The 17,799-nt window shown below is 41.6% G+C and overlaps 2 protein-coding genes across 15 annotated transcripts in view; one reads left to right on the top strand and one right to left on the bottom strand.

The window, feature by feature from the left end:
• PIGN (phosphatidylinositol glycan anchor biosynthesis class N) overlaps positions 1–10,317 on the bottom strand; it is a 147,590-nt gene extending 137,273 nt beyond the window's left edge. For 3 of the 7 annotated variants that reach the window (XR_011379302.1, XM_002713621.5, XM_051851153.2), the window contains exon 1: positions 10,097–10,317. The gene's annotated coding sequence lies outside the window, so the exon portion shown is untranslated. The remainder of the gene's footprint in view (positions 1–10,096) is intronic. The other 4 variants (XM_017344218.3, XM_051851154.2, XM_008261431.4 and 1 more) reach the window with 2 other exon arrangements.
• Positions 10,318–10,486: 169 nt separating this feature from the next.
• Positions 10,487–17,799, top strand: part of RELCH (RAB11 binding and LisH domain, coiled-coil and HEAT repeat containing) — a 127,728-nt gene continuing 120,415 nt past the window's right edge. For 7 of the 8 annotated variants that reach the window (XR_011379300.1, XR_011379301.1, XM_008261433.4 and 4 more), the window contains exon 1: positions 10,487–11,249. Coding sequence is in view for 6 of the 8 variants with exons in the window: in XM_008261433.4 (XP_008259655.3) it covers positions 10,727–11,249 (523 nt within the window). In the remaining 2 variants the exon portion in view is untranslated. The remainder of the gene's footprint in view (positions 11,250–17,799) is intronic. The other variant, XM_002713624.5, reaches the window with a different exon arrangement.

Genomic DNA, 17,799 nt, shown 5'->3' with positions numbered 1-17,799 from the left:
AGAAAAATAGGATCCAGCACTATGGGCTTAGTAAATTAAGCCTCCACCTGCACTGCTGGCATCCCATATGGACACCAGTTCAAGTCCTGGCTGCTCCACTTCTCATCCACCTCCTTGCTAATGATCTGGAAAAGCAGAAGATGGCCCAAGGGCTTGGGTCCCCGCACCCACATGGGAGACCCAGAAGAAGCCTCTGGCTCCTGGCTTCAGATGGACCAGCTCCAGTCTTTGCAGCCATTTCGGGATTGAACCAGTAGATGGAAGACCTCTCGGGCTCTCCCTCTCTCTGTTGGCAATTCTGCCTCTCAAATAACACATTTTAAAAGGAAAAAAAAACAAAAAAACAAAAAAAAAAAAACCTCTTCCTACACATCATTTAATACCATCATACTTTATTCTATAGGTGCTTAATTTTCCTAATCACTCTCATATTGGTAGGCACTGAAATGTTTTCAAAAATTAAAAGTTTCAATATGATACATTTAAATTCACACATAATTTTTAATTTGCTAACATTTTAGTTCTTTCATATTATGTGTTGAAGATACTACCTGCAGGTATAAGTGCTGAGTTCAACATACTGAAAATGGAAACAACTTTTTCAGTTGGATATTGATTCTCCTAAGGATAAATTAATTAAGTAACTCACCAATATATATTTCTCTTCTTTGCTTATCTAACAAAGCTTCTTAAGGAAAAATCTATTACTTCAAATAGACACAGAATAATAATAAAATAATAATAATAATAATATAAAAGTAGGCATTGAGTAAAATAACATTCTACATGCCAAGATTTTAAACTTAGAAATTATTTTAGTGTCTTTATTTATTCACTAAGATAAACAATTCAGTGAATATTAAATACTAAATTATCCAACATGCTTGCTAAGTAATTTTCAATATATTGGGGTTATTTCCTTAAATATAATTCTTAATGTAAAATTAAATGTTCAGGGCCGGCGCCGTGGCTCACTAGGCTAATCCTCCGCCTAGCGGCACCGGCACACCAGGTTCTAGTCCCGGTCGGGGCGCCGGATTCTGTCCCAGTTGCCCCTCTTCCAGGCCAGCTCTCTGCTGTGGCCAGGGAGTGCAGTGGAGGATGGCCCAAGTGCTTGGGCCCTGCACCCCATGGGAGACCAGGAAAAGCACCTGGCTCCTGGCTCCTGCCATCGGATCAGCGCGGTGCGCCGGCCGCAGTGCGCTGGCCGCGGCGGCCATTGGAGGGTGAACCAACGGCAAAGGAAGACCTTTCTCTCTGTCTCTCTCTCTCTCACTGTCCACTCTGCCTGTCAAAAAAAATAATAAAAAATAAAAAATTAAAAAATTAAATGTTCAGATTGTGTAGATTCTTTAGAATCTTTGAGTTAATTGAAAGTCCTACTAAAAATGTATGAGTAACTGTTGTCCCAAATCTCAAAGTTCTGAAAATTAACATTAATATTTTCAGTGCTTCAGTCATATTGGGGTATTTTAAATTTATTTTGATTTGCCTGCCAGCTACTAAGAATATGTACTCTTTTCCATTCTATAGTTCTCCATGACTTGCTATTTTGTCTTAATACAGTGGAGGCCGTTTGGACAAGATATCCCTACTGTTTCAGAGACTACATATAGGCCCCAATGAAAAGGACTATTGCCCTTCCAATAATAAACCTCACCCAACTGTATCTTTCTGTTGAAGATACCCTTTATAACATTTTCAAAGCTAATTCTTGCATGGTGTTCAAGACCATGAAGAAGCCTGTATTAGTTGTCTGTGGCACATGACATTTTTTTCCCCCAATTTTGTTTCCAGAGCATTTGTGTTCAGTTGATTAGAGTTATCTCACAAAATATGATGATGAAGAAATGTGAAAGTATTTATATTCTAAATGTACTCTTCAGATTTATCATCATCTAAAAAGATCTATCTTTTCAGGAACAAATACATATGTCTTTAAAACCTGACTTTGCAGGGCCAGCGCTGTGGCGCAGCGGGTTAACACCCTGGCCTGAGTGCCGGCATCCCTTATGGGTGCCGGTTTGAGTCCCGGCTGCCCTTTACAACCCAGCTCTCTGCTAGGGCCTAGGAAAGCAGTAGAAGATGGCCCAAGACCTTGGGCCCCTGCACCCACGTGGAAGACCTGGAAGAAGCTCCTGGCTCCTGACTTCAGATTGGCATTGGCGCAGCTCCAGCCATTGTGGCCATCTGGAGAGTTAACCAGCAGATGGAAGACATCTCTGTGTAACTCTGACTTTCAAATAAATAAATAAACCTTTATTAAAAAAAGACAAATAAAACCTCACTTTGCTCAGGACTGAGGGAGTTCCTGAGACAGGAGTCTTTCATGTTTTTTGTTTTAAAAAAAAAAGTTAAAAATTCACATAACCTTTACCATTTTAAGTGTAAAGTTCACAATGTCAAGTATATTCACATTGTTATATAATCAATATCTAGAACTTTTGCATCTTGTAAAACTCTACACTGATTAAACAACTCCCCATTTCCTTTTTAGCCCCTGATGATCAGTCTCTATTTTCTGTTTCCATGAGTTTGATTATTCTTGATATTGCATATAAGTGAAAACATACAACATTTGTACTTCTATAAATGGCTTATTTCACTTAGAATAATGTCCTAAAGGTTCATCTATGTAGTAGCATAGGAAGAATTTCCTGCTCACTATTGCATAACTTGTCTATTCAGAGAATAGGAAGTCACTAGATATTTTTTGATGAATTATTAAATAAATGGCAAAGCATTTTTGGCTAAGATGAATCTTGCTTCAATTCAATAACATTTATTGAAAACCTACTATTGCTAACATTAAATACAGAAAAATGAATAGACATGGTCTGTTTTCTTGATGTTTACAGAAAAGCACAAAAACAAACACAGGTCAGTATAATAGATTTTACACACAGAAGGGCAACAAAGGACAAGGAAATAAATCCAACCAAGGAAAGGCTTTGAATAATAATTAACAGTTAACCAAAGCTTCAAAAATATGTGGAATATTAGATAATCAAAAGTTGCAAGCAAAATGTAATAACTCCTAGCCCACTTTTCAATGTTTATAAGAAAGCCGTGATAATTTTTTCAGATCCTAAAAGTAACCTAACAATGTATGTTTCCCCGTTTTTTTTTTTTTTTTTAATGGACATTAAATACAAACTAACTTTAGTTGCAACTGTTTTTCCTTTTGGGTGTAATGGCATTCTGTTAGAGTACATTCCACTTAAACAAGTGTCAATTATTTTATGCCAATAATCGGGGCCGGCGCCATGGCTCACTTGGTTAACCCTCCACCTGCGGCGCCAGCATCCTATATAGGTGCCGGGTTCTAGTCCCGGTTGCTCCTCTTCCAGTCCAGCTGTCTGCTAAAAGAGAAAGGAAGACCTTTCTCTCTGTCTCTAACTCTACCTGTCAAATAAAAAAAGATTTTTTTTTTAACAGGCAGAGTGGACAGTGAGAGAGAGACAGAGAGAAAGGTCTTCCTTTTTGCCATTGGTTCACCCCCGCAATGGCCGCTACAGCTGGCACACCATGTGCAGGACCCAAGCGCATGGGCCATCCTCCACTGCACTCCCGGGCCACGCAGAGAGCTGGACTGGAACAGGAGCAACCGGGACAGAATCCGACGCCCCAACCGGGACTAGAACCCGGTGTACCAGCGCCACAGGCGGAGGATTAGTCTATTGAGCCGCGGCGCCGGCCTCAAATAAAAAATTTTATGCCACTAGTCTTACTAATGTTTTTATGACGCCTTCTAACAAATAGCATGTATTTTTAATTTTCAATTAACTTTATTTATATTTTAAAAAGGACCAATTTTTACATCTTTTGATAACGTACACACACATATAACCATTCTCAGAATCAAGATGTGGAACATTTTTGTCACTCCACGAAGTTCCCTGCTCTCTCTCTCCAGTCAATTCCTGCCCTAACCATAAGCAATCACAGTTATCTCACAATGTCTGTGGGAGATTGATTCCAGGTACCCCCACACCCAAGGATATATGAATCTCCAGATGCTCCAAAGTCCTTACATAAAATGGTGTAGCTTTTGCATACAACCTAAGCACATCTTCCTGTACACTTTAAATCAATTCTAGTTACTTATTATATGTAATTTAACGTAAATGCTATATGAACAATTGTTATATTGCACTTTTCAGGGAACAATATGAAAAATGTCTGTACATGTTTAGTACAGACGTAATTTTTTCCTACTATTTTCAATCTGTGGTTGGTTGAATCCTTGTCTGGAGAACCCAAAGATATAATACAAATATAGCTAGATATATACACTTAATTTTAAAGTTTATTCACAGTATCTTTTGTTAAAATAAAGTTTTAGACTAATAAAATATAATTCATCAAACAATCCTTTCTGGAATGAGTTTGTGTCTTGTGTAAGAAAATATATGTCACATCTATTCCTCTAATGGTTTTCAGAGTTTTGCTTTACACTTTTCATCATTTAGAATTTAGTGTACATGGTATTAAGACAGAGATCAAATTTTATGTTTTCAATCTACTGAGAAGTATTGGTACATCTACGACTTTATAATTTACTAAGATAAATTCTACATCAGAAATAAACACAGGTAAAAAACTTCAAAATCAAATATTGGTTTTCACTATTTGTAATAATAAAAATCAGAAATACCAAATAACAGGGAAGATAAATTACTGATTCACAAGGAAATACCATACAGCACTGAAGACAAATTAAGCCACACTTGTGACGAGGATACATCTCACAAATATAAGGATTAAAAGGAAAAATTTTACAGGCATTTGCCTTTTGCTCCCAACACAGCCAAACATTTCAAAAAGGCTAATGTGACTGCCTAATTCTCAAACAACTTAATTTAAAACTTTTTCATTACCTTAGAAAGATCTCACTTTGATATCTAATTGTAAAAAGTGTGATAACTATTTTTTAGTCATTTTCTGTGGTTTTTCCACTCAACGGACTTTGTTAACCACACTTTCTTATAGGCTTTCATCTCTTCAGTTCTGTGATTACTGCTTTCATTTCCAACCTACTTCTCTTATGTAGGACAGTCTCTGGTCATTGAACTTTGGAGTTACTCAAAATGTGGTCCTAGGCCATCTTCTCTTCTTACCCTATAGTTTCTATCCTGGCACACTGAATCGTATCCTTGGCTTCAGTCATTACTTATATGTTAAAGTCACAACAAACTATAGCTCCAAATCCTTTATATAACTCCAAACTTGATAAATCCCCTTGGATATCTGAAAGACACCCAAATTGAGTTTGTTTAAAACCTAACTCATAATATCCCCCAAGAGCTTTGTCTACTATTCCCCTAAATGCATAGTGTTCACAATCCCAAGAGGTGGCACCCAACTACATGAGTCTGAGAACTAGAAATCAGTCACTATTCCCTTCTCCCCCCATATATTTAATCCACCAATCACGCCCATTTGCCTTTCTTGGATGTATTCATTTGTCTTATTCTCCACTGCCACCCCTCTAGTCTAAGATGTGTATCATCTCTTACCTCTGCTACTGCACATGCACTGACATCTCCCTATGAACCCACTGTGATCCATTTCTTGCCATGTAACTGCAGTATTACGTTTTCTTTTTTCAAAATGTAAATTTGAACATCTCATCCCTTGGATAACACCCTGTAGTGCTAGTTCCCATCCTAATTAAGATTCAAATCCTTAACATGACTAATAAGATCTCGCAGGGACTGGTCTCTGCCTCTTCTAATCTTGCTCACAGCACTCCTTGCTGTATGGTATCTCACCTCGCTAGCCTTTCTCTATTTCTTCAAGTACCCCTGCTCCCCACCACTGGAAGATTCTCCTAGCTACAATTCCTCTACACAGAGTGAGCTTCCAACCTCTCCTTCCAGCCTCTTACCCACTGACTCTAATATGTCCTTTTAAGTCTCACTTCCTCAGGGATTATGAAGGCTAACTCAGAAACCAAAGCCTTTAGTCTGTAATTAAGAAGCTACATATTTGACTATTTGGACTAACAACTGTCTCTGTCATTTCACCCTAATTCCATGACAGCAGGATAGGGCACCTCCAACATCCATCACAGTCCTAAATGCTTAGGGCAGACTCAAAGGTTTGCTGAATAAATTATTAGAACTGCCATTTCAAAGGTAAATGCAATATACACTACAGCCACTAGGGGTTGTCTTGTTTATCTTTTTGTTTCTCCAGAATCAGACCAGTTAAGGTTCACATACTTTAGAAACAAACAAAAGCTTACATCTTTTACGCTTAAGTAATTTAATATACAAAAAAATTGCAGTGATTGCAAAATAACAACATTCACATACTACATATTTTATTATTGCCAAGCACATGTATATTAAACAATGCTATTACTCAATGGTTCTCTTTAAAGATAACCATATTTCATTCATATTTATTTAAAGAAAAAATTTTTGCCATGATTTCATTTGGAAATGCATAACTATCAAAATTTTAAAAGACATATCCATATACCTATAAAAGCTGTCTACCTTATAACTGTGGAATATTTACCACACACACACATTTGATATTACTAAAACTTTATTTTTAAATCTTTTTTTTTTTTTTTTGACAGGCAGAGTGGACAGTGAGAGAGAGAATCAGAGAGAAAGGTCTTCTTTTTGCCGTTGGTTCACCCTCCAATGGCCCGCCACGGCGGGTGCGCTGCAGCCAGCGCACCGTGCTGATCTGAAGGCAGGAGCCAGGTGCTTCTCCTGGTCTCCTATGGGGTGCAGGGCCCAAGCACTTGGGCCATCCTCCACTGCACTCCCGGGCCATAGCAGAGAGCTGGCCTGGAAGAGGGGCAACCGGGACAGAATCCGGCGCCCCGACCGGGACTAGAACCCAGTGTGCCGGCGCGGCAAGGCAGAGGATTGAGCCACAGCGCCCGGCAGAATTTACTAAAACTTTAAATCCAAATTTGTATTAACATTGTTATTTGTGGTTATGTAAATATTATTAAAGCCAGGCTGGCACTGTGGTATAACAGATAAAGACAGTGCATGGGACGGCAGCATCCCATATGGGCAGCTGGTTTGATTCCTGGATGCTCTACTTCCAATCCAGTTCCCTGCTGATGACTTCGGAAAACCAGAGGAGGATGGCCTAAGTGCTTGGGCCCCTGCCACCCAGAGAGATCTGAAAGATACTCCAGCTTCCTGGTTTCAGCCTGGCCCAGACTTGGCCTTTGTGGTCATCTGGGAAGTGAACCAGTGGATGGGAGATTGATCTCTCTCTCTTTCTCTGTCTTTCCCACTCTTGCTTTAACTCTTTCAAATAAATAAATAAAATCTTTTTTTAAAAAATTGAAAGTAAAAATTATTAAACCCAAAAATGATTTCTTAAACACTATAATACCAAAATGTTTGTGGGGAAAACATTTTATATTCTCATTTGTAAGGTACAAACTTCAATGACTATGCTTATTATTCAGATGACACATTAGCTGTAACAGCCTAGATTAATGCAAATCTTCTTAGGTTAGCAAGGAAATTTCCCCAACACTATCAATAATAAATTAAGATAAGTAGAGATCAGCAATTACTATTCTAGTGTGTGTGCTACGTCTTATACATTTTTAATTGATAACCAAACCTCTATGTGCTGTGAAGAGTGGGGGAAAGCACCTGCTGGGAAGACTCGCCAGCTGATTTCTTACAGGCTTACAAGGTCACATAACAAGTTCACAGTTACAGGACAGCAAATAGAAGGAGAAAACTACAGGTTTGTATTTAGATATGTCATCTAAAAATTTGTATGTCTAACTTTTATAAGTCTCTAAGAAAAAATTTTAAATTTATTGTCAATTTGCATACTCAGTCCGAAAATTAGACCTACTCACTTGATTACTTTTCCAGACTTTTCCTATGGCAACAGTTGGTATTTATGTTTAAGAACCTTTCAAGTATTCTCAATATATACTAACATTTCATTAATTATGAATTGCCCATAGGGGTTGGCATTGTGGCATAACAGGTTAAGCCACCACCTGCAATCCTGGCATCCCATATGGACACAAAGTCCTTGCTGCTTCACTTCAGCGCCCTGCTAATGGCCTGGGAAAGCAGCAGCAAATGACCCCCACACCCACGTGGCAGACCCAGATGGAATTCTAGGATCCTGGCTTTGGCCTGGCCCAGCCCTGGCCACTGCTTCACTGGCGGACTGAGTCAGTGGATGGAAGATCTCTCTCTGTCTCTCCCTCTCTCTCTAACTCTGCCTTTCAAACAAATAAATCTTTTTAAAAATTGCCCATAGCAACATTTACTGCATACCACATTATCAGGCATCATGACCAGAATACTCATAATTCTGAATACTTTCACTACCCTCTTCGACAAATGTGTGCTAGTGAGGCTGGGAGCAATCAGGTAGTTTTTCGAGGTCTCATACAACAAATAATTGACAGGGTTGGGATATGAATTGAGGTTCTTGCTGATAAGTGCAATCCTCTTTAGGAATCCTAACTGCAGGAGATTTCTAAGATTCCCCATTATGGAGACAGAAATATTTTATATAAACAATCCCATTTTAATCCTGCCATTACCATTCCATTCACTACTCAATCCTCTGTTCCAGAAATTGGCTTCATTTTTAATCTCCCCAGCAAACTCAATTAAAATAAGGCTTGGTAATTCCTTTTGTTAAGAAATACGTAACAGGATATAGTATTGGCCATTTTGAAACTATTTCCCTAATTTCATTTTCTCTTTTTGAAGTCTTTCTTCAATAATAGCACAGAAAAATATTTGGCATAAGAACATCAGAAGCTAATATTTCATAAAAAATACTTTTAAATTCTTGCTACTATTTTTAAAGAACTTCTAGCAAGAAATAAAACCCCCAAAATCTCATTCAAATGAAATTTAGTTTACTGAGCCTGAGTAAACTGAAATTGAAGGCTACACTTACCTATCGGCATACTTTTACATGTAAACCAATAACCTGACCTAAGATTATATAAGAATGCTCTATTTTAATCTCTCCACAGACCTAAAGGAGATAACTTACTGCTTCAATTTAATATGAGAGTCAGCATTACTTCTGTCTATTTATTTTTGATTATTAGTAGCTACACAGTAAGAAATTTAAAATTTGCAATGCTGGCAATTCATATGTGAAGAAAATAGAAGAGATCAGAAATAACAGTTTAGGGGCTGGCGTTTGTGGTAAAGCCGCGGCTTGGGTGGAGACTCAAGCCCTTCAGTTCTGATCCAGCTCCTGCTAACAGCCTGGGAAGAGCAGAAGACGGGCCAAGTGCTTGGGCCTCTCCACCCACATGCAAGACCAGATGAAGCTCCTGGCTCCTGCTGGGTCCAGCCCTGGCCGTTGCAGCCATATAAGGAGTGAACCAGCAGATGGAAGCTCTCTCTCTTCTCTCAGTAACTCTAATAAATAAATAGATCTTTACCAAAAAAAAAAAAAAAAAAGGTAAACTCTGTCCTTCCAAATTTATTTTATGTGCTAATGTTTGATAAAGGAAATCAAAACCCCTTAAAGCATCCAACTTTTAAAAGCCATGTTCCAAAATCAAAACCTCGGTTCTCGCTTACATGACCGAATGAGACAGACTGCGGGGCATAAAGGAGAGAGAATGGCTTTAGACGTTCACAACCGATGTCAGTTCCTTGGAACATTCATTAGAGGGGTTGACCTGACTCGGTCATTGGCCTCCACAGGCTCAAGCCTACTTCTCTCCCTAAGGGTGGGACAGCATTTGGCAGTTTTGAAGAGCTGCTGTTGGGCCAGTGCTTACGAAGTGCTTACTGCGCACCTGACAGTTGTCCAGGTCGACGGTGTTCACAGATCCAGGCACATTCAGGCCTGAGCACTCCTTACCCGGTGTGGCCTCCGCACCACCCACCCATCCCAGAGGACCAAGCCCGAGCCCCGAAGGCGCTGTCGCCAGGCCTCCCGGGCAAAGCCAAATTCCGAGTCCGGCCCCGAGCACTCGCTACCTGTGCCGAGAAGATGCCCACGGGCAGCAGGCAGCGAGGAAGTGCAGCGCACTAGGGGGCAGCGAGGCGCGGGGCCAGTTTCCACGCCGCCGCGCCTCATCGCACCGCTCCCTGGACTTTACCTGGAGCCTTTCCGGTACAGCCCAGAGCTCAGGAACGAGGCCTCCTCAGCGCCAAGGCAGCACCCAGCGCATTAAACCTCTCAGGCAAGGCTTTCTGCCCCGCGATACGACAGAAAAGACGCTCTCCGTCACCCACCACCGCATTTGTGCTTTAACCATGGAACGCCCCCTACTCCTACCGGGCCGTAGCTGCTCTCGCGATCATTCTAGGGCCAGGCCCCGCCCCCAGGCACTCCAGCCAATCACGGAGGAGTTAGGGGCGGGGTTTTCCTTTTGAGCGAGGAGCGGGTCTTTCAATCTTTGCTCTCTGGCGCTGAGAAGGGGCGGGGCAGAGGCGTGCTGGGGCGGGGCCAAGGCAGGGAGAGAGGCTGGGCACGCGCCAGGTCTCGCGATACTGGAGACCAGGAAGACGCCTGCAGAGCCCGGCTGCTGGTGCAGCGGCGGCTCAGGCAGCTGGTGCTGCTGCATCCGGACCTCTTGCCTGCGAGCCTGAGCCGGATCTCCAAGTGTGGAGGCGGGACGTAGTCAGGCCAGGGCTGTGAAGGTGCGCAGTGCCCGCTGAGGCGTAGAGTGGATTCAGGCTGCGGCCTGTCAGAGTCAGGGAGGCGCCCACAATCCTGACAGGATAAAATGGCGGCGATGGCGCCTGGAGGTAGTGGTAGTGGTGGCGGCGGCGTGAATCCATTCCTCAGCGATTCAGACGAGGACGACGAAGAGGTAGCGGCCACCGAGGAGCGGCGGGCAGGACTTCGGCTAGGAGCCGGGGGTGGCCTGGATCCTGGCTCTGCGGGCTCGCTATCGCCACAGGATCCCGTGGCCTTAGGGAGCAGTGTGCGGCCAGGGCTCCCTGGGGAGGCGGCGGCGGCGGCCCTGGGGGGCTCCGGGGAGACCCCAGCGCGATTGTCAATTGACGCGATCGCCGCTCAGCTGTTGCGCGATCAATACTTGCTGACCGCCCTGGAGCTGCACACGGAGCTGTTAGAGAGCGGCCGCGAGCTGCCGCGGCTGCGCGACTACTTCTCCAACCCAGGCAACTTCGAGAGGCAGAGTGGGACCCCGCCGGGGATGGGGGCGCCGGGTATCCCTGGAGCAGCCGGCCTTGGAAGCGCTGGAGGTCGGGAACCTAGTACCACGTCGGGCGGGGGACAGCTCAGTAAGTGGAAGCAACCTGCCACACTCCGGCAGGATTTAAGGAGTTACTGTGGGGAGAGGGGTGCTTCTGGGCGGGTGTTGTGGGGGTGGTCTTTTGGGGCGGGAGCCAGAGGATCGGCAGTGATTGTTTTTCCGCCTGCCTCCAGTCCTTGGCTGGCGTTGCACTTGCGCCTGGCTCCCTTATCGGTGTCGTTATCTATAAACACAACCAGAGTTCCTTGTCTGCTGGCTGTTACGGGTCTCCAGAAGTCTCCCTCGGAAACTGGCTGATTGCTTCAAGCATTTTGTTTTTCTACAGTCACTACCAGGAAATTGTATCCCTTCAATTGCCCGCAGTAATTCTTTGCTCCCCAGTCAAGAGGGAGAAACGAATAGGAAATGTTTTGCTCTCTCTCTCTCTCTGCAAAGTCAAATGCACTTAAAACCCTTTGTCTTTGGGATGACTTTCTCACTCAAGAACTGGTCTTTGTTGTTTTGTTTTTTGCTGCATAACATTTGTTCTGTTTAAATAAAGTCGGTGTAATTCAGTTGCAATGCCTTGATTTCAGTAGTGTTCAAAATGACAGGAAATTGAAGGAGCAGGACAGACAGGTTCTGCCTGCAGTCATCTTGCCACCACCTTGCAGGGCTTTTTCTCGCAGAAGATAGGAATCTACTTGTTACCTTGATATAATCATTTTTTTAGCAGAATAGAGTAATTATCTACCCCATTCATATACCTATAAGTGTTTTTTAGGGTTTAAAAAGCTAGATCATGTCAAGGATGTACTATAGGATTTCCAGTGTCCCCTTTGGGTAGGCATCTTCGGTTTTCACTTGCTGATGGCTTGAGATGTTTTAGTGTGTTGTAAGAGACCAACTGGATTTACTAACAAATGTTAGTTTCAAAACTGCAGTCTCATTGATTATTTTTGTCTCTACTATTGAATGATGCCGGAGAAATTGCCAAATGTAGGTGTAGATGCAGTGGAAGTGCAAAGGCTGCATCAAGATTAATCCTTTGCACATTTCCCTCTTGGAAGTAGTGTTTTCTCATCATATATAATTTACTCAGTACGTAGGATAATCTTCCTTTTCAGGAAAAGGTTTGCTCATTGCTCACATTAAGAACCATATAATGTGACAAAGAGCAGTGTAGCAAAATTGTTATGTAAGTTTTTTTTTAAAGATTTCTAAATTATCTAATGATTTTCCCTTACAAGCTCTAAGTGCTTCATCAGGGCGCATCGCAAATGTCACCTTGTAAATCCTGTCAGTTGCTTGGTTCTTCCATTGTATTTCTTTGAAACCTCCATCATCACCTTTAGCTCGTTTGTGTTTGATTTGTTGACAATTATTTGTCTCCATAGTTCTTGAGTAACTGTATCCCTCACATTTTGCTCAGCTCTAGCCTGCCATTGAACAAACTGAATGAATTATGCTCCTATCTGCTGTGTTTTTTTTTTTTTAAGATTTATTTATTTATTTATTTGAAAGTCAGAGTTAAACAGAGAGAGGAGAGGTCTTCCATCCACTGGTTCACTCCCCATTGTCCGCAATAGCCAGAACTGCACCCATCCCAAGCCAGGAGCTTCTTCCGTTCTCCCAGCTGGTGCCAGGGCTCAAGGACTTGGGCCATCTTCCACTGCTTTCCCAGGCCAAAGCAGAGAGGTGGATCGGAAGAGGAACAGCCGGGACTAGAACTGGTGCCCATATGGGATGCCAGCACTACAGGCCAGAGCATTAACCCGCTGAGCCACAGCACTGGCCCCTATGTTTTTTGTTTTTTAAGATTTATTTATTTATTTGAAAGTCAGAGTTACAGAGAGAGGGAGAGACAGAGAGAGAGATCTTCCATCCGCTGGTTCACTCCCTAGATGTGAACACAACAGCCAGGGCTGGGCCAGGCTGAAGCCAGGAGCTACAAGCTTCTTTCGGGTTTCCCACATGGGTGCAGGGGCCCAAGCACTTAGGCCATCTTTCACTACTTTTCCAGGCCATAGCAGAGAGCTGAATTGGAAATGGAACAGCTGGGATTTGAACAGGCGCCCATATGAGATGCCAGCACTGCAGCTGGCAGCTTTACCTACTTTGCCACAATGCCAGGCCTGCAACTGTGCTTTTCTAGTATCTTCTTATTTGGATCTGTTTTAGGTACTGGAGATACAGAGATATAAAAATATGGAAATTACATTTTTAATTTAAAGCAAATAGGAAAAAGACAAAAATTACCCATAATCCCACCAGTGACAGTTGCCTTTCCTATCTTTTCTATACACATGTACATATATGTATGAATTTATTTGTATTTTATTAGAAAGGCAGAGAGTCAGACAGTGACAGATAAACAGACAGCAATCTTCTATCTTCTGGTTCAGTCTCCAAATGTCCTTGATAGCTGGGACTGGACTAGGCCTAAGCACAGCATTCAATCCCTGTCTCCCAAGTGGGAGGCAGGGACCTAAATACTTAAGCTATCACCTGCTACCTCCTAAGGTGCACATCACCCAGAAGCTGGGATTAGAAGTGAGCAGAACTCAAACCCAGGCTCTCTGTGAAGGTATGTGGGTGTCCCAAGTGGTGATTTCACCACTATGCCAAATGCCCAACGCCTCTACATATGTTTAAAAAAAAAGAAAAATTCGATTAAAATGTTTACCGTAGTTTTTATGTTCTTTGATAGTTTTTTTTTTTTACCATCAACTCTGAAGTAAAATTTGTATGCAATAAAATATACACATTTTAAGAGTACAACTTGATTGGTTTGACAAATGAATTAGTTGCTACCACAATTAAACTCTGAAATGTTTTTATTATTCCCTTAGTTTCTTTATTCTTTACTCTTCATAGCCCTACTCTCACTACTAGACCTCTAATGATCACTATAGAACAGGATTTCTCAACCTGGACTTGGGTATATACACATTTGGGACCTGATAATTCTTTATCCTGTGGGTTATGGAATTGTTGCAGACCTAGGTATCTTAATCTTTATTCCAGGTTCTTGCCCTCACAGAGATAAGAATAAAGCATATTTAAAAGAAAGAATGAGCATACATTCAACTTAGGAATGTGAGCCACACACACAGAGATAGCTGTCACCAAGTAGACCAGAGAGTTGCCTGGAAAAAGAGATGGGGGGAGGAAGAGGCTCTAGAGGGATCCTCAGAAAGGGTCAAAAGTGAAAAGGTATTCCTCACATGTTATCAGTATCTTTTATGAGGTAAGGTAAGGCCCTCTGAGATTTTTCATGGCACCTCTTCATGGAGTTTAATTTCTGTGTGGCAATCGTGGCATCTCCTTCCTCCTGGTCCTGGATGAGACACAGGTGCATCCTGGGAAGGCGGATATAGTAAACCCACAGGTGAGGGGATAGAGTTACAATGCAGTTAGTTCCAGCACACCTATTCCTACCTAATCTTCCTGCCTAGTTTCCCCACATTAGAATTTAACAGCATCCCTGGCCTCTACCCACTAGATAACAGTAGCAGTTGCCTCTACCCCGTCCCACCTTTATTGTGACAACCAAAAATGTCTCCAGACATTTTTGGAGAGCCAAATTTCCCTAGAAACTACTTCTCTAGATAAACTCTTCGTCTGAAATTTTATATAAATGGAATCATGGAGCATATTTTATGAGTGTGTATTTGGCTTGTTTTTTTAGCAAGTTTTTGAAATTAATCCATGTTTTTCTATGTATTAGTACTGTCATTTATATGTATTAGTACTGTCCAAGGAGAGGTGGTCCATGGATACCAAAATGCTCATTGCTCAAATCCCTTAATAAAGTGGCAAAAGTGTTTGCACAGAACCTAAGCACACTCTCCTGTATACTTTAAATCACCTCTAGATTGCTTACAACACCCAACACAGTGTAAATGCTTTGCAAATAATTGTTATACAGTATTGCTTAAGGAATGATGTCAAGAAAAAGCCTTGGCAGATTTGTTCAGTAGAGACAAAAAATTTTTTTCCCAAATATTTTGGGTCCACACATATGGGACCCACAGATGCAGAAGGCTGACTGCAGTTCATTCCTTTTTGGTTTTATCCCTCTGTCTTTTAACAAATGTTCTAAGGAAATCTGAGTGTTTGGCAAATTGTTGTACCATCATTGCAGTGTTCCTACTAGTTCTACTTGATGAACTAATTAGATCTTTTATAGTTAATATTACTTGCTGCAATGCACATAGGATGTATGTATTTGCCCCTCCATGTATTTTTGCCAGTTAAGCCAGACTAACTTCCATTCACTAATTGTGTTGTTTTCCAATTTGACTGCAAGATAAAAATCAATAACACTGATTAGCACTGAACAGATTGTAGTGAGTTAAACAGAGTAACACTGATTCCACTTGTAAGGTTAGGTCTCTAATCAGAACTAGACAGTAATTTCTTAGAATGAGGCCCAGTTCTTTGCACAGTAAAGTTAGTAGGCAATCAAAGGGGGAGAGCAATTACCTTATACCTTTTGGTGATGAATTTCTTTTATTTGTATTTACTATGTATTCAAATTTTTATAAGGCAGCTACTCAGGGAGCATTTATTACTGAATAAAATAATTTCACTTGTGCGCTTGGAGACTTCTTCAGTCATCTTCTTCTGTTAGATCTTCTTTTTTTTTTTTAACTTTTATTTTAAGAATATAAATTTCCAAAGTACGACTTATGGATTACAATGGTTTCCCCCCCATACCATCCCTCCCACCCGCAACCCTCCCCTTTCCCACCTGTTAGATTTTCTCTCATGATCCTGTCTCTCTTTCCTCAGAATTCTTTGTGGATACGTATCTCAACTATGCTCAGTGTTCCTTCTCTAGTATCATCAAAGCTAAGATAACCATGATTGCTTTTTCCTTAGTTCCAATCTCTTCTGCTTTACAAAGTACTTCCCTTCTGTGAGGCTGAGATTTAGTTAAATGCTTCTTCTGTCTTCTGAAACAAAAATATCAACAATATTTTCAAGGTTTATTAGGTTCACTAATAGCAGAATGAGATTCTCCACTGTTGGCTGGAGCATACATATTCCCAAATATATCTGTTGTAAAACTGTCATTTTTCTGCCTCTGCCTTCGCAATCATTTCAGCATTATTTTTAATTTCTGTGCAAATTTAGTCAGATGTTTTCCTTGAATTACTTCAATTACTTGAATATAGTTGGTATTCAATATTTTTACATTGGTATATTCATTAAACAGTGTGACCAGTTAAGGATTATAAGGTTCTAAAAGTTTAATGCTTATCCCTGAACTTACATTCTCGATGGAGAGGCAAGACTAACTTGTTTGTAAAGAAGATAATGCTTAAAGAGTATAAATATTCTGATATGAAGAAAATCATTGTTGATTTTGAAAATCAAAAGTTGCTTATGGAAAAAGTAAAACTTAAGGATGGGTAAAATTTTAGATAAATAGTAACTTTATTTTTTGGCTATATTTAGATTCCAAAGAGGAAAAAGATGCAGGGGAAAGGAGATTATATTTTATTCTATATTTTTCCTTGTTCAAAACATATGGAAACATGAATCTCTTTATTTAACCATTATCTGGCTCACCACATAATGCGGTTATTCCATTCAGTTACTTATAAAAATGCAGGATGACATTGCAAACTCTTGCAGTACTTTAAAAGGAAACAAGATAACAATATTAAGTTGGTAAAGCAGTCCTTATTTCTGTCACAAGTTAGAATTGCATTTTCTAGTTTTCAGACAAAGTTAGAGTGATATCCAGAATGTATGTTTGTTAAAATGTTAATTGTTTGGTATTTTTAGGTCAAAAACTAAGTTTGGGTTATTTGTTTTTATATAACTTTTAAATGTGCCACCTCTGTCCCTCATTGTGGTTTTATGATCAACTGGAAAAAAAATTTATTTCAATCTAAAAATGCGAACTATATATTTGTGATTACAAATGTCATCTGAGAAATATCTTAAATATTGGCCGGCGCCACGGCTCACTTGGCTAATCCTCCGCCTGCAGCGCCGGCACCCTGGGTTCTAGTCCTGGTTGGGGCGCTGGATTCTGTCCCGGTTGCTCCTCTTCCATTCCAGCTCTCTGCTGTGGCCCGAGAGGGCAGTGGAGGATTGTGGGGAACAATCCGGACTAGACTGAGTTACTGGAATTAAGACTTATTCTATGCATCTGCTCTCCCACAATATGGCGCTGGGAGAGAAGAAAACAGCTTCTACACAGGTGCCTCCAGTTCAACCAATAAACTGTAGGACTCACTCCTGATTGGAGGAGAGCAGCGTACTCGGCGTGTGGGCAGCCGAGTTGGGATTGGCGGAGGAGGACTATAAAGGAGGAGAGAGACGGCATGCACCAGGAACATCTAAGGGGAACATCTAAGGGGAACACCTGTGCAGCCCCCAGAGAGCCGGCCGGCGGTGTGCCACTCCCCCGCGCAAGTGGGGAATGTGGCAGGGGGAACCGCCCTTCCACGGAGGTGGAAGGGATGGTAGCCAACCCGGGAAGAACCAGCAGCAAACCCGGGGAGGGCCGAGCAGACGAAAGAACAGCGCAGGGTCCTGTGTCGTTCCTCCACGAAGAGGGGGAGCGACATAATGGTGCC

This window comes from Oryctolagus cuniculus, chromosome 10 (assembly GCF_964237555.1).
Source record: "Oryctolagus cuniculus chromosome 10, mOryCun1.1, whole genome shotgun sequence".
Classification (NCBI taxonomy): domain Eukaryota; kingdom Metazoa; phylum Chordata; class Mammalia; order Lagomorpha; family Leporidae; genus Oryctolagus; species Oryctolagus cuniculus.
Note: the sequence above shows the minus strand (reverse complement) of the source record. Positions and strands in the feature narration are given on the sequence as shown.